Source organism: Cinclus cinclus, chromosome 2, assembly GCF_963662255.1.
Source record: "Cinclus cinclus chromosome 2, bCinCin1.1, whole genome shotgun sequence".
In the NCBI taxonomy this organism is placed as follows: domain Eukaryota; kingdom Metazoa; phylum Chordata; class Aves; order Passeriformes; family Cinclidae; genus Cinclus; species Cinclus cinclus.
Window position 1 is genome coordinate 31,347,509 of NC_085047.1, and position 26,445 is coordinate 31,373,953.

At 39.1% G+C, this 26,445-nt stretch overlaps 1 protein-coding gene across 4 annotated transcripts in view; it reads right to left on the reverse strand.

Annotated features, from left to right (window-relative positions):
* TSPAN9 (tetraspanin 9) overlaps positions 1-26,445 on the reverse strand; it is a 168,178-nt gene that overhangs the window by 78,403 nt on the left and 63,330 nt on the right. For all 4 annotated transcript variants that reach the window (XM_062487424.1, XM_062487423.1, XM_062487426.1 and 1 more), the window contains exon 3: positions 12,924-13,003. In XM_062487424.1, the coding sequence (XP_062343408.1) occupies positions 12,924-12,986 (63 nt within the window). In that variant the 5' untranslated portion in view covers positions 12,987-13,003. The remainder of the gene's footprint in view (positions 1-12,923; positions 13,004-26,445) is intronic.

Here is a 26,445-nt window from a genome sequence, read left to right on the forward strand (position 1 = left end):
CAGTCAGCAGTTCTGATAATACTGTGAAGCCGTGTAACACATATAGCAACACATAAAAATCAATACACTGTACCAGAGAACACAATCACACACTGCGGCCACTTGGATGGAAGAGTGATAAGATCAATGTTTCTGTTCTTGTCAGCACTTGGGCCAACTGCACCTCCAAGCTGGATGGTGTTTAAAGCTGAGCATGACCTACAGGGACAGAGCTGCAGGATGGGCTACAAAAATTGCTGAATAGCTCGAAGAAGAAGAAGTGGTTTAGCTGAAGTGTACTTCAGGGGAGGCTGCCTGGGAAGGCAGTTCCGGAGGGAAAACTATAAAAGGATGAGTGTCTAATTGCAGCGATATAGTATGAGTGCAAACGCTCAGAAGTGAGGAAGAAAATCTTTCTGTCCTCACAACAGAGCTTCTCCATCTCATGGAACTCTATACAGAGCACTATGCATGCTGCTACTCTAAACTTGACGTTAAAAGCTATGCCACAGAACTGCAGAAATATTAGTGTAAGCATTTAAATACAGCCTCAGGCAGCATTGGCAAGACTATCCAGCCGATCAAGAGATGTGATTATTCCACTCTATCCAGCACTTGTCAGACCACACTTGGACAACTGTGTACAGGCTTGGTCATCCCAGCTCAAGAAATTAAACACCATCCCGCATTGTTCCAACAAAACAAATAATGAACGTAGGTTGTTTCATGGAAAATTTTGGCATTGCTATAAGAAAAAACTGAAAACAAACTGAAGTAATTGAAAACAAACATTGGAATAGATTACCAAGAGAAATGGTGGCATTTCTCTTGCTATAAATACTCAGTGCTGAGCTTGACAGGGCCCTAGGTAACACAAACTAAGGATTTCCCTTCAACAGAAGGTTGGACCAGATGTTCTCTAGAGGTTCCTACCAACCTAGAGGTTTTTTCTTTGATTCCATGATCTAAACATATGTTACGCTACATGCACTGCTAAATACTACTTTTGCCATAAACTCATTTTAAATTAGATTTTTTTCCGATTTTTCTTTCCATTCCAGCAATAAAATAAAAATATTTAAAAAATAGTAATGACAAGACAAATGGCAGATGGTTCACTGTTTTCCAGGATAGCTGTCAGCATCTACTGAAATTAGCAAGCACAAGACTTTAAAGGAAATGCCCTTTCACAGAATATTTAATTAAACAAGTAGACTTTCTGCCAGATAATTTTGGATAAATGGCTGAAAGGAGTTCCATGAATTCATTCAATTCCTTTAGTGTCTACTACGCATTTTTTTTGCCATATACTTTAAAAAGCAAGATGCACAAGCTTTTGGTCTGACCTAGTATATCCAATTTTGCATTTGAGCCTCATGAATGGGAGGTAAATCAATATACCAGAAGTCAAACATAGTAGTATTAAATTGTAACTCCACTATATTTTTTTTTGATCATGAATTTAAATACTCAAAACAGAACCACGGAAATCCTACGTCTAATAAGGTGAACCTTACAACTAATACCTACTAAATAATGAAGTACAATTATTTATTACAATTAAGCTGTAAATTGATGAACAGACTAAGAGACAAAACAAGAACAAAATCAGCTACAGTATCAGGCTCCACTTCCACCTAAAAGCAGAAAGACAAACACAAATTTCCAAGGAAAATGGGATTCCAACCTGCCAAAGTAACAGATAGCTCTATCACACCAACATCGTACATCATAGCCACCTCCACATGCACTTTCTATTAACAGAGTAGGCAACACCTAAAAAAAGCCTAAACAAACACAAAAATAACAAACTGGGAGCAAATCTAGCTCCTGCAATCTGCACTTTAGATTGCATCCCGTAAGACACAAAACCATGTTGCACTGAAAGACTTCCCAACATTCTCCCGGATGCTGAGAGTGCAAAGAAAGATCCCACCTGAGAGTCCTCTCGACATTCCACATGCTGAAAAAGCTATTAGCACAAACATCACTCAGGCAGTAAAAGACTAACACATGGCTTGAGGGGGTATGGAAAGTAGGAAGGAATTCTACTGCCAGCCATGCAACAACTCTATCTTCCATAAGTGTTAAATCCAATGGGGTTATTTGTTTATTAGTTATAGTTACTTTATTTGCTGGTTTGGAGTCATAAAAGAATATTACAATGAAATCAATAAAGAGAGATATCCCACAGCCATGCCTTCACCTTGACTGTCATGCTTTGGATGACAATCAAAGAAGAGACCTCCACTTTACTCAGTGACGCCCTGCAGGTGGTGGTTTAGGGTTTATGTTGTGTCATGAGAAAACTTCCACCCCTCTAGGTACTTCCAGATGTCAGTGACATGATGACAGACCTCTGGAGTATGCCTCCAAATGAAAGGATGCTGTACCAGTCCTAAACCTGTTAGGAGTTTTGTGCCTGCAGACAACGCTGCACAAGTGTGTGGAGTTTCGAGGTGGCTTGGCTCTGAAGTCTCTCACAAGGCACATGGCACAGAACAGATGGTCTGTTGCTTAAGACACTTACCAGGGACTTCGGGGATCCAGATTCAATTTCAGTTTAACTTTGTACAAGTCTCTTAGAAGGACACATCTACAGCATGGATATAGACAGATTTAAGCTGTCTCTGCCCAAGCTAATCTGGCAATGAAAGTGCAGGAGGACTGCTGCAGACACCCAAGCTTGAGGGAAGTGATCAGCAGGATTTCTGAGCTTGTGGACACTGCCACGTGGACCTCAACACAAACCTCTCCATGCTGAAGTCTGCTGCGTGTGGACTTCTGTCCTGGTTTTGGCTGGGATAGAGTTAGTTTTGTTCCTAGTAGCTGGTACAGTGCCATGTTTCGGATTTGGTGTAAGAATAATATTGATAACATAGAAACACAGCATATCTTGGGCTGGAAGGGACCTCACAGATGATCTAATTCCAATCACACAGCCACGGGCAGGGAACCTTCCACTAGACTAGGCTGCTCAAAGCCCCATCCAACCTGGCCTTGAACATCTCCAGGGATGGGGAGTCCACTTCCCTGGGCAATCTGTGCCAGTGCCTTTCACCTGTTGCTGAGCTGCACTTACCTTGAGTCAAGGACTCTTCAGGGTCTTACACTCTGCCAGCGAGGAGGTACAGAAGAAGAAGAGAGGGAGCATGGGCAGGACTGGCCAGAGGGATGTTTCCATACCATAGAATGCCATGCTCAGTATATAAACTGCAGGGAGTCAGCCAGGAGCCATCAGTTGCTGCTCAGGGATGGGCTGGGCATCAATCAGTGGATGTACTGTACATCACTTGGGGGTTGGAGGATTTAATTCATCTCTCTCTCTTTGTTATTTCCCTTTTAATTACAATTATAATAATGTAGTTATTGTTGTTACTATATTTTGTTCATATTATTAAACTGCTTTTACCTCAACCCACTTACCTTTTTCATGATTCTCCTCCCCGTCCCACTGGGATAGAGGGGTGGGAAAATAAGCAAGCAGCTGTGTGGTACTGAGTTGCTGGCTGGGGTTAAACCATGACAACTTTCTAGTTCTGGTCTCTAATGGCTATCAGCCCTGTGCTCTAATGCAGACATTCTCTTTGTTTTGGTGTCTCAGCCTTCCATCTGTATCAGGAGGATAAAAGCACGGCCCATACTTACAGGGTGTCAAGAGGATAAATACATTAAGTGGTCCTAAGGCACTCTGGGATTATGGCAACAGATGTAATAGCAATTCCTTAAAGGAGTGAAAATGGAGAAGACGGGACAACTGAAACTCTAAGGAAAGAGCAGTTGAGAACATTATTTTTCTTTCTAATTTAACTGTGTCTCTGCATCCAGAAGACACTGCAAAAGAAAAAGGGAAACTCTGGAACACAGCAATAGCTTGATGAAAGGTAAAAAGTGGGGGACAGGCACATAAGTAAAGGATAATAAGATTCTGAACCATCAATTCAGTTTAAAACTACTATGAAATGAGACAAAAAGAGATGTTTACATTTCTGAATTATAGTCTATTCATAGACACCTCTCTTACCTGCTTAAGAGCATAACTAGTTGGAAACTCTCCAAGACAATACAGAAGAAGAAAGGAGTCTTGTGAAGAATCCACACTTCTCAGCAGTGACACAGCTACTAACCAAATGTAAGTATTCAGCAGCACCATTTAAAACAAAGTGCACTTAATACACCAATTAAAGAAGCTAAAAGAACAAACATCTGATTCAGAAGCAGCCCTTCTAGTAAATTCCAATTCTCTAAGATAGCAATTGAGGAAATTTGAATGAATAGTACAATGCAAGTTCTTTTCCCTCTGTTTCATTTTTGCATCATTTTAGCCTCAGTGATTGCATGCTGTGGTATAGAGACATGACTATATATCATGGAATTACTCCCAGTTAACTGCTTCCACTGTTAACTATTCCATACATTATCTGTAGAGTAAACTGCATGGTTTAAGTTAACATGCTTTGCAGCACATCCACCACATGGTAGAAATGTGCACACAAGCAACTAATGCATCTCTCTTAATGACTGGTAATTTGTTAATCTGATGAACCCTAAGGCTTATAGTTATCTGTTCATAATCCTGTCTTTATCCAAAGCCCACTATTGTCTCGCCTCAGCCTTACTCATCATAAAAAAATTAAAACATTAAACCCTGATTATTTTAATAAAAAAACTCCAAAACTTATCAGTCACAACTGAATACAGTATTAGAAATTAATAATTCTGTAACAGATGATTAGAATACCAGTTTCTGCTGATTTTTATTCTTTGCAGCAATTTTCAATACATGTCATACACTTTGAAGAATCAACTACAATGTGATCATTTTCTACTGAAGACATATAATTTGTACCTATAGCAGTACAAATTGTACCAGAATGCACATAAAAGAGAAGTATGGGGAAATCCACAAAAGAAATAAAAAAGATACAAATTCGGTCTCTGATGCTTCATGACTTGCCAGTGTTATATGGGAAGAAAGACATGTAGAGACTAGTTTAATGTATTTTCAAAACTATCCCTGCTGCATTGATTAGGAACAGTAACAAGGGGGCTTTATTTAGGAGACAGAAGACAGGATTACCAAAAGGAGCTTGAAATGAGGACCAAGTAGATTCAACAGAATCCATGGGTACAGAGTCCTTTCCCTACTAAAACAACACTATTTTTAAACATTACTGAATCTTCTGATTCTGAAAAGTTAATTCTCATCTCCTACATTTAATAACAAAAACATAGCAAACACAAGGAAGCAAAGAAAGAAATAAAAGAAATGGCAGAGTAGTCTTCCTGTGCTTCAGCTTCCATCCCTTTCCAAAGGGTAGCCATTAGCTCTGTTCCCAGACAACACAGAGGTTCTGGGTGAGAGAAAAGAGACCCAGTATGCTAACTGCAATACCAAACACTTAAAGATGGGTTTGGGTTGCTTACTAAGACTGTAGGGACTTGTCTGTGACTTAATTAGGGATAACAAAAAACACTGACTGGATGTTCTGTAACCCTAGGAGAACCTAGCCCTAGGTGTATTACCTGAGCAGTGATAAAGCAACTGGCCAGGGTGCCAAGCTTTGAGAGACAGTATTGAAGATGAGCTGAAGATGATTTCTAGAATTCAAACTGGCAGCAAGTCCCACGAATATTCACAGTCCTTGCTATGCTGGATGCAGTAGTTAAATGAAGAAGGTTTGGATAGCCATGTGAACTTTGGCCCAGCTCAATAAAGGCAGCGGGAAAGAACAATCATTACAGTCAAATTTCCAAACAATTCGAAGTTCAATTATCTCTGCTGAATAAATTCAGCAATTTAAGTTGCTCCTAAGCAGCAAGGGACTGAGCTAAATGGAGATCTGAGTTGATTTAAAGCTAATTTGTGTCAGAAAGTTCTGAAATGACTTTCAGTTCAGTGTCTGCAGTCATTTCTATAAAGTGGTATTAAAACTATTAAGTTTTATGTGACAAGTCTCCAATAGGTTTCGCAAACATGTGCTGTCTAATAATACATCTCCAGCCATATGAGGTCCCTTCCCTTTGTTTGGGAAGTGTGGTTTATTCATTTCTGCAAGATATTTAAAGCGAAGCCCAACATAAACAGCAGAATTCTTCTTTTTGTTCACAGTTGCTGAAAGGCTAGGTAACTTTACATATTACAAACACAGAGGACCTATGGCATTCCATAACATCTGTGGTGGCTTGGCTACCCATTAGGAAGACCCCAACTATGTGTACAGCAAGACCCTAATAAACCACACTTTACTTTCAGAAGCTAGAATGCATCCTCCCATCTTTTCTACCCAGGTCTCGTTCTGTGTCAGCAGTGTTTAAATAAACAAATTAGATGCCTCCTTGGACAGCCAGATAATGGAGTTACAAGCTCATCCTCTACTCACATGAGAAAGATTATACCCCTCTGGATGGGCCTCCTGCAGATCTACTTACCTGGGGGGTAGCAGGAGCAGACAAAAAAGGGACCCTCTTAACCAAGGCCCTACAAAATGGTTTACTGAAGTAGGAAATATCAAAGTTATTACCCTTATTCAAAATTGACAATAAGTCATCGCTTTATGGAAATTTGATACATTCTTGTTTTTAAAGTTAGGGGAGTTGAGACGTAGAAGGCTGGAGAAATTTGTTTAATGTCATGCACTGATTTGTTTAATGTCATCCTCATGTCCTCAAAGGATATGAGGAACAGAACCTGAGTCATATGTTTTAAAGAAAGATTTAACTCTGGGAGTAAAAGGGTGCAGGGAGAACTGGAGGGGAGGAATTTGTTTTCCAGCTTGAATTCTTACTGTGCTTCTCACCATCAATGACCATAAACCTCCTCGTGTACAAATTAACAAACTGTCCAACAGGCCACATTACAACAGTGGTGTACAACAAGTCTGCTTGAGTGATGAATCAACTGGTTGTTTATTCAAAATAACAGACACAAATGGCTCTCACACCTACCTACAGCTAGAATTAAAATGCTTCCACACTGAAGGAAAGCCAAAATAATTTTAAAATCCCCCACACCTAAAAAAAACCCCCAAAACAACCTTAATAAAATATAGTGTTAGCAAAGAGTAGTTAGTAAGAGGAACACTGCAAAAAAATCTCATGTTTTCCCTATCAAGTTCAAACAGCTTAGACCCTAAAACAAGGCATGAGGCCCTCACCACCCAGATTAACCAGTGTAACTCTCAAGCAAACCTCAACATTTTAAATTGAAACTACTCTCAGGTCTCCAATAATGTTTGAATATTATTCTGTAATGTCATCATGCTGGTTGCAAATGGACTTCATTTACCTTACATTCATTAGGACAACACACTGAACTCAGTATTACCTTTCTTTCTCCTCCCAGCCAAAACACTGTCATGCTAAAACATTTATCTAATAGTTCTCCCCCACCGAGGTGCATGTTTCCATAGGGACACCAACAGTGCTATACCATTTGAGAGGAAACTAAAACTAATAGCTGGGATCATTTCACAGCTTCTCAAATCCCTATCGAAAAAAAAAAAAAAAAGAATTCTCCTGATAATGTCACTGAAAATATTAGCTTTTCCAGAATTCACTGTCTTGCTGGTTTCTCTTGGGTTTTTGAGATGGGTGGTTTTTTTTTTCTTTTTTTTGGGGTTTTTTTTTTGGTGGGGGAGGGGTTGTTTGGGACTTTTCTGCTTGCTTTTGGTCATTGGTTGTTTTTGGATAGTCTTATTGTACTTAGGATTGTACTGCAACTGTCACCACACTTATGTCACTAGAGTGAAAATACAACAGAAGTAAATATCACTATTATGTCAAGAGACAAGCATCCCAGGGTTACTCACTGTCTCTCCCTGTCATAATCCCCTGTGTAAGAAAATGGGGAATATCAGATAATGCAGCTAGCAGGAGGGCAACAAAAGAGAGAGAAATTTAATGTGTGTCCTTTCCAAAGCTGTTTGTCATTAGCAATTTTGTTCTGATTTAAGGGACAAACTGTCCACCCCTTTTAAACCTCAGAGATTAAATTTTCAGTTATTTGTAGGGACCAAGTCTCTTCACATGATTTAACTGTCTGTCCAACAGCTTCAGTTAGGCATTAGAGTTTTGTCCTTCAAACTAAACAGTGCACTATATTATTTATTCCAGCTTGGCATAAATAAGTATGGATTACCTTATTCAAACCATTCTAAAGTTGTTAGCTGCTTTACAGTACCAACAGCTTTGACAGCAGCCAGACCCAGAGAGTGGACATGCTCTCTCTCTTTTACTATGATCTGAGACTTCAGTCAAAGTGACCTGCATGGCTGCTGCACTACTGTTTTAATGCTCATTGATAAATACACAATATTGGTTTTAATCGACAGAAAAAAAATATTAATTACTCCTGCTATAGGAGTAAATTGCACAAATAATTAATGCAAAAAATATTCTCCAGCAGCAACAGTCTTTATAATTATTGTAATTAGAGAGCAACAGGGTAAAATTTGATGTATTTGACTTTTTGTTGCTCCTGCTGGACCAGCAAGTTTCCAGTGCATGTTTTTCTCACCTAAACTTACATTTCAGTAAAAGGAAAATGCTAGTGTAAAATTTACTTTGAAAGTAAATATTAAATGACTGCATTTGTATATTTGACTCCACCTAAATTAGATAAATTATAAGTTCTGCTTATAACTTCCACTTTTAATTAGAACATTAATAACAGGTATTATTCTGATCAGATTTTTTTAGTAGTTTAAAATTTAACACTCTTGACAAATAAACCCCATTAAGGATTTTCTTGACTGTTCTTATTTTTTTCTTAGCTCTTCTTGAAACACAGAAGATCAGACTTAATAATCTTGCCATACAGCTCCTAGTAAAATGCATTTTATATTAAAATTAAGCAATAGTAAAACCTATCAAGATGTTTATTATGAATGCTTCACTGTATGCAGACCCATTAACCTAATTTAAATTAATAGAACAAGACAAAATGTAACCATGACCATAGACTACTTGCAAAGTTCCCTAGTGAATTTTTTGGTAACTTATGGCAGTCATTTCAGAATTTCCCTTTTAAGACCATATGAAATTCTCATTTCATGAGTGAATTTTTTAAAAATTCACGTTTCATAGAATTTCTTTTTTATAACCAGTAATATTTTCTGATACACTTTGTAAAAATAATTACTGTAATCCTTTTCTCTAATAACAATGAAGTGAAATCTCCCACAGAGAGATATACCCTAATGTTTATATTTGGTGATTATCTTCCTTAACAATTTAGCTACTATCTGTAGAAGCAAAAATCAATACTTTATTTCTTCTGTAGAGCAATATCAGCTACTTTGCAATCTCTGCATGTTTGCACATAAATATTCTTGAAGGCAAACTAAATCAATTAACATTTGTAGCTGTTCATCCAGTCCCTTTGCAAAACATATTATGCACTTAGGATGAATTCAGTGTAAATCATCATCCTAGCCACACAATTAAATACTATAAGCTTCCTTAACCCTCAGCTCAGACTTTCCTAATCTCTGAAAGAAAGCAATGCCAGATGGCCGTGAACAACTGCTAAGAATCAGAGGGACACAGAGAAATACCTGAAGCTCTCAGTAATTCAGTGGAGAAACACCTTCTGTTCCAACTTACTGCTAGGCCCCACTTAGACAACTTTGCTTTGTACAATTCGTAGGTGATCCTTCCAGGTTAACTGATACACATGCTAGTAATTTTCAAAAGCTGTATTTTCTTGTCACAAATCAAATTCACAGACACTGAATTTTTGCTATAACTCTTGGTTGCAGTTATTACAGTGACAGCATGTTGGCTACAAAGTGCAGGGAGAATCACTGACTACTGGACTTCTCCATCACTTCAAAACATACAGTTATGGCTACACATTAAAATAAGTAAAATATATTGTATGTAAAATAATGAGTGTCATATATACTATTAGCATATAATTAATTGTCAAATCTGCATGGGTTAGCTGCAAGGCTCAAAGAGTAGTAAAGGTCATTGGCCCATGAGGAAGAGATTTAGCCCCAGTTTCTCTGCCTCAAGAAGAAATAATGGAAAAAGGTTCTTCTTTTCCTGCAGAAGAACATCCTCCTCTGAGCCAACATTACGAATCATTCCAGACAATCCTGCCCAGCATGCTGTGATGCCAAAGGGCACCTCCTGTGTTCATTTTCAGAGGAAGCATCTCACAAGCACCATTTTATATGGCAACAGAGTAGAAGTGGTCTTTTCATCTCTGAAGACCAGGAGCCTCATTCTGCTTTAAATTACCGTTCAGGAAATTTCATGTTTAAAAATGAAGTTTCTCTTTTTAAAAATAAATCACCTTGCATTATGAAAGACAATAGTCGCTGCTCAAGAGCAGGCCACAGCTTCACATTTTTTGACTTGGGTTTCTTAAAAGAAATTCAGAAGGAAGCAGTGAGAATAAGCAAATCTCGGAATGGAAAAAGCAGGTTAAGGAAGAAAGATAGGAATGAAATAGCAGGGAGCAAAGGGCACTGGCAGAGCTGTGTGGGGAAACCAGTGCTGGGCTAGCAGGAGAGTTCAGGACAGGAATGAGAGATGTTGCAGGTGCACAGCATCAGCAAGGAGCACATACAGAGCCAAACATCCACAACCTCTAAGACAGTCATGGTGGAACTAGTAGAGGTTCCAGGTATGAAGCAAACTACAGAACACGTAGCATAGTATGCTTCATTCTAATTGCATTTCCATGTGTCAAAGGAAAATGTTATTCATTTCAATGTCTCAAACAATAAAATAGCCCAGTCAAAAAAAAAATAAGAATACAGAAAAACTGGAAGAGTGCATGGGAACACCATTCTGGCTTGCAAAATTGAGTATAAGACAGCCACAGTGAAGAAGGGGGCACTTCTGAGCAATTTAAACCAGGCTGAAGGATCATATGTCTGCTGTGCAATACCTTGAAAAGCACCTGGCATCTTAGATTTAGCTTTTTTTCAATAATCTATCAGATTCGCCAGGCCAGAGCTTTATTTTCATTCTGAAGAGCATAATTTACTCTAAAAATAAGGCATTTTTAGAATATTGAATAAGATGTGGTAATAGAGTTTAGCAAAAGAAAGAAAAGTGATATAAGCCTCACAAACCAAGACATGGTAAGAAGAGTGTCAAGGGGATTAAGAGGTAAGAGTAAGAACTGAATAAGCACAGGACACTAGAGAACAGTTCCAGATGGTAGGCTAGTTTTAACCTAAGCAGCAATGTGTTTGTATAAAAGTCCAGTGGGAGCTGAGCAGAGATGAGCACACAGATGGAAGTCTGAAATGTTCTTGCAAGTTCAAGGAACAGAAAAAATGGACTCTGAAGGTCTGATGTAGAGTCAAGAAAATTGCTGCTTGGGAAGAAGAAAAAAATCAAAGAGAGATGTTGCATCTAAAGAGGTGAAGAGACACCTACATAACAGATCACAGAGGACAGGAATAATGAGACCAGAAAAAAGCTTTTCTAAAACAAGTCACCACATACAGATACGAAAAAAAAAAAAATAGTTCAAGGTGTCAAAGTAATGCAGCATTGAGTCAAATAGCCAGTTTGATATAAATATGGTGTGTTTAAAATTACTTATTCCAAAAATACTTATGGCAACTTTCGAGTAGGGTACGCGTACAGAACAAGAAAAGAAAATCATAAGTGAACTGTGATCAGATGTTCTTCAGCGATCACTTTTATCTTTCTATTTCAGTAAGATGCCCACAAGTTCAGTAATTGTGGGATTTCAGTCTATTACTGATAAAAGCTCACTGTTGTGTGAGCGGTTCAACACTGTACCAAATCTCCCATTAACTCTTGCTCTTAGAGGTTATTTCAGTAAGTGGGTCAAGATAAACAGAGAACCTGCTAGTAAGGCTCCTAATTTGAACAATGATATTGGTACACCAGAGGTAGCTATTTGAACTAGACGGCTAATGCCCCTTTTCCCAAAATAAATCCCAGGATGGCATTTTCATTTATTTATGAAGCTTACTGTATGTTTCTGGATCACAACCATGAATGGTTTTGTTCATGTGCCCAAGCTTTTTAACCACCAGGAAAGCAGTGACCTTTGCTTTCAAACTAAGCAAACCATTTCATGTTGGGTTATATTCATGAATACTCAGTATTTCAATTAGCCTGTAATTTCCTTACAAAAACTGCACTGAAGGATGCTTAGCTGGCAGATGACTTAACTTTCCTTCCCTCCCTTGTTCGTGACAATACTTTGCTCAAAGTAGCCATTATGCTTTTAACTTGCTGGCTGAAACATTCATTGTTACAACTCCTCACGCCTCTTGGCTGATGGAAGAAAATCAATTTTGATCCCTGAGAAGCAAGTGCAAGTCTCCAACTTCACACACCAATGTGTACAAATGCAGCTGAAACTGAATCCAGATTAATTCACCATTCCAGGCATTTTACATTTATGCTGAGACCTTAAGACATTAGAACACACATGATTTACTGGTTTTTAATTGGAGAAATGGGACAGAACTTCCTTCAAATGAAAAAGCAGTTTGTCAAATGAAGTTTACACAAAGTAAATTAGGTTTATGGTGACAATGAAAATATACTTGAAAAATTAACCTTCAGCTTTTTGCAATACAAGTATTACAACAGAATGCAACAATCCAGCCGCTGCAGGATTTTAATGCTACAATAATTCCGGTCTTCCTTAAAGGGCAACAATTCTGCCCTTTCTTAGATAACTCAGTTCAAGGCACATTAGAATAGGAAGTCTGAGCAATTAGAAGCCAAACTACAGTAACCAGGTAGCAATAAAGATATAGAAAGCATGTGCATTTCCCAATAGACACAAGTTTAACACTGAAAATATTCCAAGCAGGTACGAGAGAGAGGGAGGGGAGGAGAGAACTTACTGTACTGCTCCAAAGATGCACTATACACATAATGCAGCAGTACAGGATACACTAACAGATGAAGGCAACTGAAAAGGCAGTACTCACCCAAAATATTAAATTGAAAAGGAACATCATGTATTTCAAACAACACAGGCAGCCTCTTGCCATGTTGCACTTCTTAAATTCTAAAAGGAAAACAAAGGATAGATCCAGGTAAAAGACCACGTATTTGCTGCCTTTGGGTGCACTGTATTTTTCACTTTTTACGCCAGTTCCAGTCCCAGCGCCGGTCCCGGTTCCGACCCCAGTGTGGCTCTGTGTGCGTGATCCAGTTGTACCATAGAAAGCTCCTGCAGTAAAACCTCGACCAAATTGCCTCCCTGAGGTAGAAGGTTTAGCAAAATCTGAGTCTTTGCTATCCAAAGATGGACTCCGGTGAATTGAAGAATCCTCACTACTTGACTTCTCCATGATCTCTCTTTTCACAGTTGTCAGATTTAATGTATAGCATCTCTCAGCATTAAATGCAGTGCCTTGCAAATGCCACAGTGCGCTAAGAGCTGTCTGTGTCTTGCTTCTCTTTTTCTTCGTACATAAATCAGATAATCACTGCAGAATTTATTCACTGCATTGTTGCTGGGTTTATTTTTTATAGCAATATAGGCTGTACTCTGTCTGTCTGAAGCATGGATTTATACATTAATATCCCATGCATGAGCACACTCATGATTTATCTTGATGAATCAGTTACGAAGAACTTTGATTTTTATTAAAAAGAGACATAAGCTCTTTTTCTGCACTCCTAGTCTACAGTCCTCTAATCTATAGGCAGCAGATGGTCCTCGCATCCATTTCCAAAAAGCTTCTGCAGTACACCTGGGAGACTCTCCTCGAGCCGGAGCACTTTCCTTGCTCTCAGCTTCCCTCTCTGTGTCTCTCTGACTCTCTCACACGCTGTCTTTTTCCTTTCCACCCATTTGCAGTGTCTCATTCAGTAACCAGCTACCGGAGCGCACTCTGTGTTTCACTGCTGTTGCCGTGAAATCATCAGCAACTGCAACCACTGGGCATTTCCCACAGAAATCCCTGACCTAACTATCGAGTAATAAATCCGCCCTCCTGCTCGCCCCTCCCTTCTGCTTTCCATCGGGCCAGTTAGCAGAAGCCTTCTCCTCCAGGACACGCCTCCATGACATAATATCTTTAATAGGATTAGAATTACTCTTGACTATACAAGTGCACAACAGAAAATCTCTTTAAATGTCAAGTACTGTTTAGCTGTTCATGCGCTAGAACCGTAAGGCAGCATTACTCTGGTGCAATAAAATACAGAGAAAGTATGGATTAGATAGACAGGTGCTAACCTCTCTCTGCTCATTAACAGTGACTTACGCTTTTTTCTGGCTCAAACAAGTCCCACGGGACAAGCAATGGGAATAGGCTAGCACCCAGCATCCACCGCTGAGACACACATCTCATGTGTGCTGTACATGCGCACAGAGCGACACCATCACCTGTGTCATACACGAATTAACCAGAACTGGAAAAGCAGAGCTGCTGCCTCTTACGAGGTCATCTTTCAATTCTTAAAACTCCTGAAATGTAAGGGGATCTGAGCCCGCAGCTCTTTACACGCTATTTAACAAGTACATCAGAGATTCCTGTTGTGTACAGCAATAAGCCATCTTACATCACAGGTCGTCTGGGAGCTAGAAACACTGACCCAAATGCCACATTTCTTTTCCACAGAGGAGTGCAACATGCCTGCTAGGACTCTGAAACGGGGAGGGCACGACTGTGCACGTGTGCCTGCACATATGCATGCAAGTGCCCGGAGGGGAGGAAGAGAAACGCTTCAGGTCACTACTCCCTGTACTTCCAAATTCGTCATTTTGTCACAAGTGCAAATGCAGCGCACCAACGGTGCAAAGTGCTACAGCAGATTTAAAATACAGGTTATTTTTTTCTTTCTTTAAAGAAAGGAACCACATTAGGAGGTCACTGTGAAGGAAATACAGCTACCAGGAAAAGCAAAATTTTATGCAATTTTTAACTGACCCCTTCACATGCACATTAAAATGCACTTTTAATGGTTATATCAGGTACCTTCGAAAAAAGGAAAATATAGTATTTATTCAATCTTACATATCTATGGCCAAGAGCCTCTAAAAATTCTGTAATTTCTATGTACCAACATCACAATGAACACCCTAAAGCAGTGCTGTACCTTTCTTGACAGGCTTTTTCTGCTAAAAGATTCCTCCGCCAGCAAAGTACATGAAATACCCAGTACTTGAACATGTAATATCGCTCTCTCGCACCTTTTCTGCTCTAAAATAAGATTTTAACAACAGGCAGGTCCAAGCCCATACCAGCAATGTTTGTTCACTTTGCTTTTCAAAAGTAATTTCAAAGCTCCCTGGATCAAATGTGTCCATCAGAAAGACGACTGCAGGATGACTGCTCAGCACTGTGTGTGACAGCAGAAAAAGTTACACACATACAAACTTCACCATAAGCACCTATGAAGAAGCAATGTTCTCAGCAAAAATCATGGGAGCAACTTGCAGGTCACGGCCAGGTAGCTACCTAAACACCAGAGCCTGCAGAACAACTCACATTGAAACACAAGGCAAATATCTGAGTATGGATTTGGAAGACTGAAAAAACTCTTCTGTTTGAAATTCATTTACTGGAAGTGTAAAGTTGTACCACTGCAAACCAATGCTGCAGCTAGATATTTTCAGTGGTTTTCACTTGTCATACAAAACTGAACTCTCAGCCAAAGAATTTTGAGAACACACAAGTACTTTGAAGCATTTTTAGCTCTTTAGTTTTTGCACCCTTTGGTTTGCCATAAAATTTACACTGACTTAGACTAGCTATAGAAAAACAAAATGGCTGCGCAGTTGTGAAAATTAATGCAATATAAATATCTGCCTTCCCATTGAAAGTACATGACAAAAATAATTAATCCGACCTCCTCAAAGTTAAAAAATTAAAAGAATATTCTGTGATAAGCAAAAAATTTTCACAAATGCTCTAAGAGTTTGTAAATAGTGGAAACTTTCTACTGGTGGTTAAAAAAAATAAAAGCAAAACAACTATACTTCCTACCTCTCTTGTTTCAAGTTTTCGTTATTAGACCTTATTCAAGTTGTCCGGTTTTCTATTTTTATCTCCAAATATTACAAAATACTGGTTTATGGCACCATTACCTCTAATGTACCTTCCATTAAGAGATCTCCATGACTGGTCTGCAATACAGTTTGTGCTTCCGAAGAATCCCAACCAAAGACTCATGTAAAGTCAACAGCTTTTTAAAAGTCCAGACCTGAGTAATGAGCAGCAGGGAAAACGTGGTTCCAGATCAGCCTCTCCCCTGCTGCACAGCAAGAAAACATATGACTCTCTTATGGTTCTACTGTGGCCACCAGAGAGACCTTACAAGCCTCAGTAACCTTCAGCCACTTGAATTTGCAGCCACTGAGCGTCTCTACAGATCAGAAGCCAGCTCCTGCTGCTGCAGCTCTAACTCAATGTTCAGGTAGCTCTGTTAATAAACCACACGGGGCTGCTTATTTGCTGAGAAAAAAAAAAAAAAAAAAGAGGTGAAAAAGCTGTAAGCAGTCTGTCCAGCTGTGTTTTGACCAGCCATGGCACTCAACTCTGACTGAGACTTCAGCAGAAGGTGTCACTGCATGGCAGCAGCACCTTTCAGGGTCCCACTCAACACTGTAACCCCAGCATGAGGACAAACACATTCTGCTTCACTACAGATCTTACCTCTGTTTAGTAATCAGGGCATGAAAAACATTCAAAAGCTCACTCTGTACTTCATTAATGTTTGATTACTGAATCACAGAATTTCGTTGCTGAGTGATGCCTTCACATCAAGAGAATAATATCAGTCCCATGTGTACGTACTGGGACAAGGCAATAAACATCAATCCACTGCATTTAAATGGCTCTTCCAGATATTAAGGGTAAAAATTTAGGCAACTTTCAGATAGCAGAAATGTGAAAACCCATGTCACAATGAGCGTAGCCAAAAAATGGAAAGGAATGGTATAAGCAATATGGTGAAAAAGCACAGGCTGGGTCTCCTACTGAAACTGATTTATTTGGTTCCCTCCTGGGAACAATCCACCATAGTCCTGAAAGCACACATCCCAGCATCTTCATTTCTTAGAGAATTTCACAAATTATTTAGTCTTTTTACTCATCTTGTAGTTGAATCTCATGTGAACCTCAGTGCCAATTACATCCAGCTACAGTGCTCCTGAACCCCTCTGTTTCTGCCCTCCTCAGCTATTTCAGCACAAGTGGCTCATGGAATTGTGCTCCAAAACAGCAAAAGCTGCAAGTTTAAACAGCAAGTTTAAAAACATACTTATAAACATAGATTTTAAAATACATAATACAGATATAAAAGGCATATCGGCAATATTGGAAAAAAATTAACTTCTTTTCTCCCTTTTAGAAGTTTCAAATCAATTTCACTTGACATTCCCCTTCAGTGAGCTTGCTGACCCAATGAGAGGGAGAGGGATTACCACAGACAAGAACAGGAAAAAATATTGAAGGCTGAACAAAAGGATCTTAAGCTTTTGTGGTGTCTCCCATGATTGCTGAAAATGAAATATGAAACTCCAGGGTTTTTTTTAAAAAGAAAAAAATAAAAACTCTAGTCACCATGGTACACAAGCCATTTTACATCTTATTATATATTTTATCTTGCAATTTCTATTATGTAGGATAATGCTACTGTCACTATTTTAAATATGGAGAACTCAAGGACCAAGATGTTTGCTGGGGATGAAAAGGAAACTGCTGGCAGAGGAGCAAACCAAGTCTGTGCCTCACACGTCCTCAGCTAGTTCACTAACCATTCTCAAATAAATTATTTTTGGAATCACGAATTTTAGTAACCCTACCCCATGACTTCAGAACAATACTGAGCTCTGCAGAGAGATGTACAAATGCATATGCTACTAAATGTTCAAAGGATGTGGTTCTTAAATTCAGTCTTTTCTTTGGAATTATACTGACCAGGAACTCAGTTTTACAAGCCTTCGTCAGGGTATATTAGATAGGCAAAGAACAGAGATTGCTGAGTATATAAACTCAGTGACTACATCTTTCCAGTCACTGCTCTGAATCTTGGAAGCCCATGAGAAGGAGTTAAGGAACAAGAGGTTGAAAATAATAGCTTACACCGGGCATACAGTTGCATACATCTGAAAGCTCAGATTAAAAACATAAAAACAAACTAACACTGATTTTGGAATAAGCTTAAAGGGAAAAGGATGTCCAAAAGAATAGTACTGAAATTAGGATCACAGGAGAGACAAAACCGTGGGGTCCTCAGGTTTTCCATGCTCTTGGTTCCATGCCAAAAAACTTAGAAACTCCAGCAAGTTAAAATGCCTGGAGTTCTCAGATCTTCCAAGGGTGCAGAATTTATAACCAAAAACCTGGACGCTCTGACAGTTGTAATGAACATCCTGGCTCCTTCCAGGCTTCAGCGTGGATGTTGTAAATCCAAAGTATTCTGCCAATCATGGGATTAGACAAAAATAAGGTTGATTTCAACTTGACAACTTTGTGTGGTAGGTAAGTTTTGAAATCTGCCTGTGTTTTTTTGAACCAAATAGCCCAGGCCACATTAAACCTTTGACACACTTTCATTTTCCACTAACAAAAGTATTCCATTAGAAACAGACAGAACTATTGTAAGTTCAGTTTTGTAGTCTCCAATTGCTGATCATAGCTTCACACATTATTTAGAGCCTATATGGACACCTCGTTTGATACAAATACTAAAAAAGAATCACTGCCAAGTGTTCAGAGAAGAGTGGAATGCACACTTAAGTTTCCCTGGTAGCATGAGGAGCAGCCATTTCTCTTGTGGTCAGAAAAACACCATTTCCTTTGGTGCTTAGTGGACAGACAGCTGATGGAGGGAGAGATTGGACTCATTAGGAAACAGGCTTTGTCCCAGCTGGTGCCTGTGATCTGACCAGCAAACAATCCCAGTGTTTTGTGAGAGACAACAACCTCATGCCCTACTCTCTTCACCTTCTAGCACAACCAAAAGCATCAGAAAGGCATTGCCTGATTCTCAATTCTTCCTGCAGAAGAAAGCCAGCTCCAGAGGCCAGGTAAAAGGATCTGGGATAGGTAAATATGCGTACCAGCATAAGCTGGAAGAAAAACCAGGATGCTCAGATGGATTTTTGGAGGCTGAACTCCATGTTCTGGGACTCCACCTAGCACTGGCATGGCTGAAGAAAAAGGAGGCCTTGCAGAGAGACAGGAGTGGGACAGCACTCCAGGATGCAGGAACTGTGTGAAGGAGCACCCCTGAGGAGGTACTGAGCTGGAGATCAGTGGGTAAAGAATCTTTTCTAACAGATACAGGAATTGAGTGTCTAGGCACCTTAATTCAACACCCACCTCTATTAGTCCTGAATTCACCAAGAGAAATTATATTTCTTGACATTGTTACTGGAAAGGAAACAAATTAATCTGTTTCTATGACAAAAATGAGCACAGCAGCTGGTGGTTGCCTCTGATGAGTAACACTCCTTGCTTCTCCAGGGTAAAGAGGTAAAAAAGGAGGCAAAATCTCTTTGAATGGCCTAAATTAATAGTTGCTAGTTTATACTAACATACACCAGTGAGACAAGTTTGTCCTTCCAATATGGGGTCCTCACTGGCTGGATGACCAAGAAAACAAGATCCTCTTGTAAGACTTTCCACTGTGCCAAACATTCTGTCACTTGGTCCCTGGGATCTCCACTAAAAAAAATTTACTGCTAACAATGCACATGTAGCTGAAACTTCTCATTTAGGATTTCACACCAGAGACAGAATGAGATTCTGTCTCCAAATTGTACAGAGGAATTAGCTGTAAATCATGTCAGGAACCTTAACTCACTGTGGTCAATTGCAGATGATGAGGTGATATGCTAATGCACAGGAGATGCGGGACATGCAGATTGAAGTGCAGTATGAAGGCCAAAAGCTAAGAAATTTTGATTATGTCACACCTTCACACCAGTTTTCCCTCAGGGGCCCTCAGAATGAGCACAAAGAATGTCTGAGTTTCCAAAGTGACAAAAAAAAACAGAAGATAAAATGGAAATCCTGCTACCAACATTTAAGCTTTTAAATCAAAACATTCGCACTACATACAGGGATCTTTTGGGGTTTGGTTTTCACTTCACAAACATAAAGAAGTATGCTAGATCCAAAAGAAGCACTTCAGCCTTGTAAGTTTCTTCTTTAAGAACTAAAATCCAGGGAGTCTATTTATTGTTTGTTTCTAATAACCCTGGAAATCAGAGTCTTCTTGGGCTTGGCAATGTACATATGTAGAGTAACTCAACCCATACCACAGTCAGTCTAATATCCAAGTAGAAAAACAAACATTAACAGCTGGCTCTGAAAAACAAACAAACAAAAAACTGGGTTTGTTTTTTTTTTTTTCCTGAAGTCCCAAAACTATCTTAGCAGTTCTCCCTCCAGCAGGTGACAGAAAATAGGAAATAGGGCAAAGAGAACAGCATGTGCCCAAGCAGACAGGCCTATCCCACCAGGCAGCAGAGCTTAACAGATGCTTTGGAACAGTCTGTTTATGACTTTTAGCTTAAGAATCTGTATCCCTTTTAATTACAGGGTGTTTAACTCATCTTCTGTAAAAATGAATACATTTTTTCATCTCCATCAACAGCTAATCCTTAAATTCTGCTGAGAACTTAGCCTCAATATTTTAGGGCAGTGAGTTTCACAGATATGTGTTATGTTAAAATAACCCAGCATCTTCCTCTTATTCACTATCACTATTAAGCTTTCTAGCTCTATCCTCTGTCTGGATATTCATCCTCATTCCATAATTCATTAGTTTGTAATCCTCTATTACATCCTATGTTATTGTCTTTCATTAAACTAAGTACTTTTCAGCATGTCCTGTTACTGAAAATTCTCCGACTCCCTAATAATTTCAGTTAACCATCTTAGGGCTTATTTCTAATTGAGCTGTGTTTCTACCATAATCTTTCCCAATCTGCTGATGAAAAGATCTTCTTTTTAAAGGACAAGAATTAATGTTCAGATTCAAAATAAATTTAATCAATTTTGTTTCTATTAATACCTTATCTTTATGAAAGTGAAGCTACTCAGATTCAACAGACATTTTCCCATCATCTCCATTCTGCTTTTCTATTTCAGATTCAAAATTTGGCTCTGAAAATGTTGAACTTTTCAGAGCTTAACAGGAATTCCCTTGTAGTTTAAATTTGCATCTTACCTGCAGGAGAAAAAGGAGTTTTCTCACTACAGTGACTTGAGTCTAATACTGATTCCCTGTAAAGTCACCAGGAAGACCACCCTCAAGAGAGGGACTCCTTGTAAAGACACCGACATAAGCCAAATCAATCCCTGGCCATCTATTAATGTGCAGTATAAACTGCTACCTCCATCCAGTACACAGGAAAAAAAAAAAAAAGGGTAGGCAGGGAAATGTTTTTTACTTCACATACAGAGAAAATAAGATCAAGGAACCAGAAAGCTGCCAGCCAGAGGCACCACATCCCCAACACCACTGTGCGAGGAAACATCACAAATCAGAACTCCAAAACCATACTTTAAAAATTAAAGACCAAAAAAAGAAAGCAGGGGCGAGGAAGTGAGAAGGGTTCTTATTCAACACCTATTTTTTGCGGAGGTAAAGTACATGATCTAAGTGCTTCTCATCCACTCCCACTTTAAATGACAGTTTAGGTTTTTACATCTCCTATATTGACTACAGATTAAAGAAAGCTAGCAAATAGCCAAAGGATTTTGACTATCATGAGAGGTGATGTCCCTTCTTCCTATAGGATGGTGCAGCAGGATTTCATTAACACAGTAACTCTTCTAACTGTGTCCAATGTGTACAAGTCTCTTGTACAAAATCAGGTGGATTTTCTCTAACATCTGTTCCAAAGAGGCTGTCTTTCACCAGCAGTCTGCTGTTTTGAATTAACTGGCAGCTGGTGTCTATGTATTAGCAAAACTATTAAACTTAAAAACCAACAAATTGAAAAAACCATCATACAAATGGCTCCATGTGAAGAAAGAAGCAAGAGAATGATGTAAGCATTCCTTCTTGAAAGGCAGCACACATCTCTGAAACCTACTCAGTTACGCCATGAAGAAACATTTCTAAGCACATTCCTTTCACAATTGAATGAATTCCTTCATTGCTAAAATATTCATTTTTTTTTGGCACTTAAACACAAACAGGTGTCATTCCATGAATGGGGATATTTAAAACCACTGTGTCAGGGCTGGCAGAGACCCAGATGTCTTCAATGGACAGCTACTCATCACCAGCCCCAGCCTCCAACCTCAGACTCACTGGAAATGGCAGACTGAATGCCTTACTGGAGCATCATCACCCCAGACATCTGTGAGTTATCAAAAGGCTGTTTTCCAGCAGCATTTCTAAGCAAAACCTAACCCCAGGTCCCACCTTCAGGTCAAAGAGTCACAGTTTTCAGAGACGAGTCACATCACCAATGAATTAAGTACCTGCCCAGAGCCAGTGGCCTCACAGATGAAGCTGGCATCAGAGAGGACTGACTTCAAGTCACAGTACCAGGTTCATCTCTGCTGGGCCCCCAGTGTGACTCTGGGCAGAAATGTCTGGAAACAAGGGTGGGGTCTGGCCCTCCCTGACCACAGTCTATCAACTGTGACACCAAGCTACATTGCCAAACAATTCCCAGCACATACCTCCTTTCATCTTTGAAGGCAGATGTTTCTGAATTCATAAGAAACGGTTTCTGAGTAATTTGAGGTAACTGGAACATACCTTCATCGCCATTAACAGCACTTCTCAAGTTCTGATCAAAGCACTGCAGAACAGACACATTCCACCCTGCTGATTTGGGCTGGATTCATTTCTATGGCTTTCAACAAACTTCCACAGCACCTAGCCTGAGCAAAATCCACAGACTCCTTCCTATCTTGAAGCTCTTTAAATTTATAAAAATAATCGTATTTGACCATCTGCATCTGCCCTTGCAATAAAGCTTATTTATCTTCATAATACAGTTTCTAGCACATTGTGTGGTAACACTCTAGGATGTGGTCAACTTCAACATTTAAAATAGGATGTGCCTGTAACGTAGCAGTCATGCAATTAATGCTTTTTGCTTTGCCAACAACAGAGTCAGATTTAAATCCCAAGAGGAGGCAGATATTTTAGCCACCCTACTCATCTCACAAGAACGAGGCTAAATGGTTCTCATCTATTCTGCATGAGATACAAGAAAGGGTGCAATAATGAAAACAAGGTAACCCTCTTACTATAATCTGGCAGGTTTATGTAATGGTGCTGCTGTTCATGAGCTTTGCAATCGGTGTCAGCTCTTGTTACAAGGGTGTGAGAGATTTAAAATTACAAAGGAGGAAGGAAAGGGGGATAAAAAGCAGTTCGACATGACCCTGCCTGTCAAGTCACAAAAAACTATCCAGCAGTTCAATTCCCCAACTTACAGTAGGAACTACTTAATTTTTTACAATATATTCATTAACAAGCTTTTGTAAAGGCAGAAGTATAATGGGAAAACATCATTTTAATGACCTTTTCTGCATTATGGAGGACTCATTTACATTGGAGAGAATGCTGTGTGCTAGCTGCAATACCAAGCATTCAGAGCCTAATATGGGGTGTAAAGAATGGATGCAAGCATGTTTGACTCTTTCCCAAGAGCCAAGCCCACATTCACTTCATTTTGAAAAAGTCTAATTGTACCATCAGTGTCTCTCAGATATGAGAAAACCAAGAGAGATACCCTTGATCAGCAGTCAGAAACTAAGAATGTTCAAAAAAATCCTCACAGAGGCATCTGAAAGGCAGAAAAAAAAGGGGGTGTCTTTTGTAGGGGAAAACTATTTGTTTCATTCAATCTGCTCTGATCTACTTAGGTGTGTCACAAGCATGCAGCAGCTATTGTATGAAATATCAATTGGCCTTTAGAAGCTGCACTTCATAAATTCATCACAGGCAGATTATTTTCCATTTACAAATTAATTGGGATGCTGGCATTTTATTTCAGAAGCAACCAACACGATGTTTCACGCTCTGCTCTGCAGCCTGGTTCAGGAGAATCTATCAAAAATACATGGCCATAAATGCTTAACAAATGGTGTGTATCCAGATGGGGTTTTAAACAACATGAATGAAACTAAAGGCTTCCAAAATGCAGTATCATGTAAGGGTAGACAGCAATAGTTTGGATCCAAATACATCTTGCAGGAGTAAAATTTGATGCCTGTAGCAAGAATATGGATATGAGCTTTCTCTCTTCTCTCCTAAATGTCAAGGTCTAGAGCAATTTTAAATCCAAACTAACTTACTGAAAAGGCTTTCCAGACTTCTTCCCTTCAGGAGAGCAAGCGAATAGTAAATCTGCAATAATATAACCCATTGGTAATATTTTGGGGTTTTTTTGTTGCTGTTTGAGCTCTACAATTCCCATGTCTATAAAACAGATACATGCAGGTATGGACATCAATGCCCCCAAAATGAAAAATTCCCTGGATTTTATCCAGCTGATGGGTTCTCCTTCTATGTTATTTTTCTCATATACTCATTTCTTATGTTGCACTTGCCCCTTTCCAGCCAAACATTTGCTCAGAATTAACTAGTTAATTCTCTCAAGTCACCCAGATGCTTTTCAGAACTTTTATGAACTCATCATCTCATCCCATACCTGAAACACAACTTTTCTAAATTGACCATATCTTACACCTCTCCTCCCCCACTTCTATGCCAATGGTTTTATTACAGGCCTGTCTTGTATAATACTTAGTGTTTCTATTCCAACAGCATGGAAGCTGTTATATTAAATGTTTATCAGTAATGGGGTTACTCCCTTCTACAAGCTGAATCAAAGTAATTTGGCAGAAACAATCATAAAAAGATTCTGTAGGTTTGTCACTTCCAGAAGAAACACAGTACTTGAAACACATAAGATTCCAACCAAACCTGACTGCATGAACTGCACTCTGAAATCCCATATTTCTTGTATTTCGAGGATTGCTAAATTAAGTCATCTCAGTTCCCTGTGGTTTTCCCTTTTAAATCAACTTGAATGTTTTCTGCCCCACACACCGAAAATAACGTTTTGGAACCTGTAATAGGGTAAGTTAAAAAAAAAGAAAAAAAAAAGATAAGAAAATATTTCTTCTCACTCCACTGGAAACAAGGTTGAAAGGAAACACAAACAACAAAACATTAATCAACAGAGTCAGGACTTAGGTATCTCTGAACATATAAAGGGAACAGAGCTGATAAGTTGCAAGGTGCAGTTTCTCTTTACAGGTAATATTTTTCCAAACAGAATAATGCTTTGCACCTGTCCTGTAATTAGATGCCAGGCTAATGTATCATGCTGAAAGAAAAAAAGACTAAGAATGTGTCTTGATCATTTCAAGGTTCAGTGCCCCCAAAGAGTGCCTATAGCTGTTCTATAACACCTTTAGTTCCATTTATACAGGTATCTCACTTTTGTCCCTATCTACTCCATTTGCTGTGTTTCTCTCTATCAAATATCGATGATATCTGAGTCCAAAAGACTACACCAATACCAAGCTGTAGGCAGGAAGTGGGGAGTGGGTAATAATGAATTCTTCCCTAAAATTTCTTCCCTAACAAATTGCTCCCAGGCACCAGAGCCTTCAATATGTCTATCACAGAACTATCTTCATGCATTTTAAGCATCCTTCATATTAAGGATTCAGTTATTTTTATTTTAATATAAAGAACAAATGTTCAAAAAAAAAAAAAAAAAAAAACAATCCAAAACAGATTTCTACAGCGTCCTGCTTTCTCAAGCACTGAAAAGAAAACCCTCAGATTACTGAAGGCCTGACATGGTAGACTGCTACAAAGTTCTGTGAACCAGATTCCCTCTCAGATTTCACAGGCTGGTCACCAGTAGCTCTTATGCATAATCTGTAAACCACATTTTTAAAGCAAGCAGGGACCCTTTGAGATGAAAAAACAGATACACATTTTTGACACACATCTCTCAATACTGAGAAAACTTAAAGCATTGACTTCTATTATAGAAGAGAAAAGGTACGTGCTATGGGACAGAATTCCAAATTAAGATACCCTCAAGAGATGCTATACACTGTTTTGAAATAAAACTTCCGCCTCATAAAATGTTAATATTAGGGCTTTAGGCAGACATTAGGGTCAGGACAGATGTGCTGCCTAACATGTAAATGACTCTCACTTTCCAGAAGGCCAATAAATACCTTCCAGTAAGTTACAGAAAATGGTGGTACTTTGTTCACATGTTGGCAAGTCAAACAACAGAAAGAAGTTGCTCAGGGGAGAAGCTGACCTGGATATACAGGGGGAGAATTCACTGGGAAAACAATTAAACACCGGAACAGACTGCTAAGAGAGATGTTAGAACCACCCACAATGGAAATATTCAATAATCAGCTTGACAGGGGCCTGCATAACCTGAACTGGGGCCCTGCTTTCAACAGAAGGTTGAACCACATGCTCTCCAGCATCTCCTTTCATCCTAGACTTTGATGAGATTCTAACATTTTG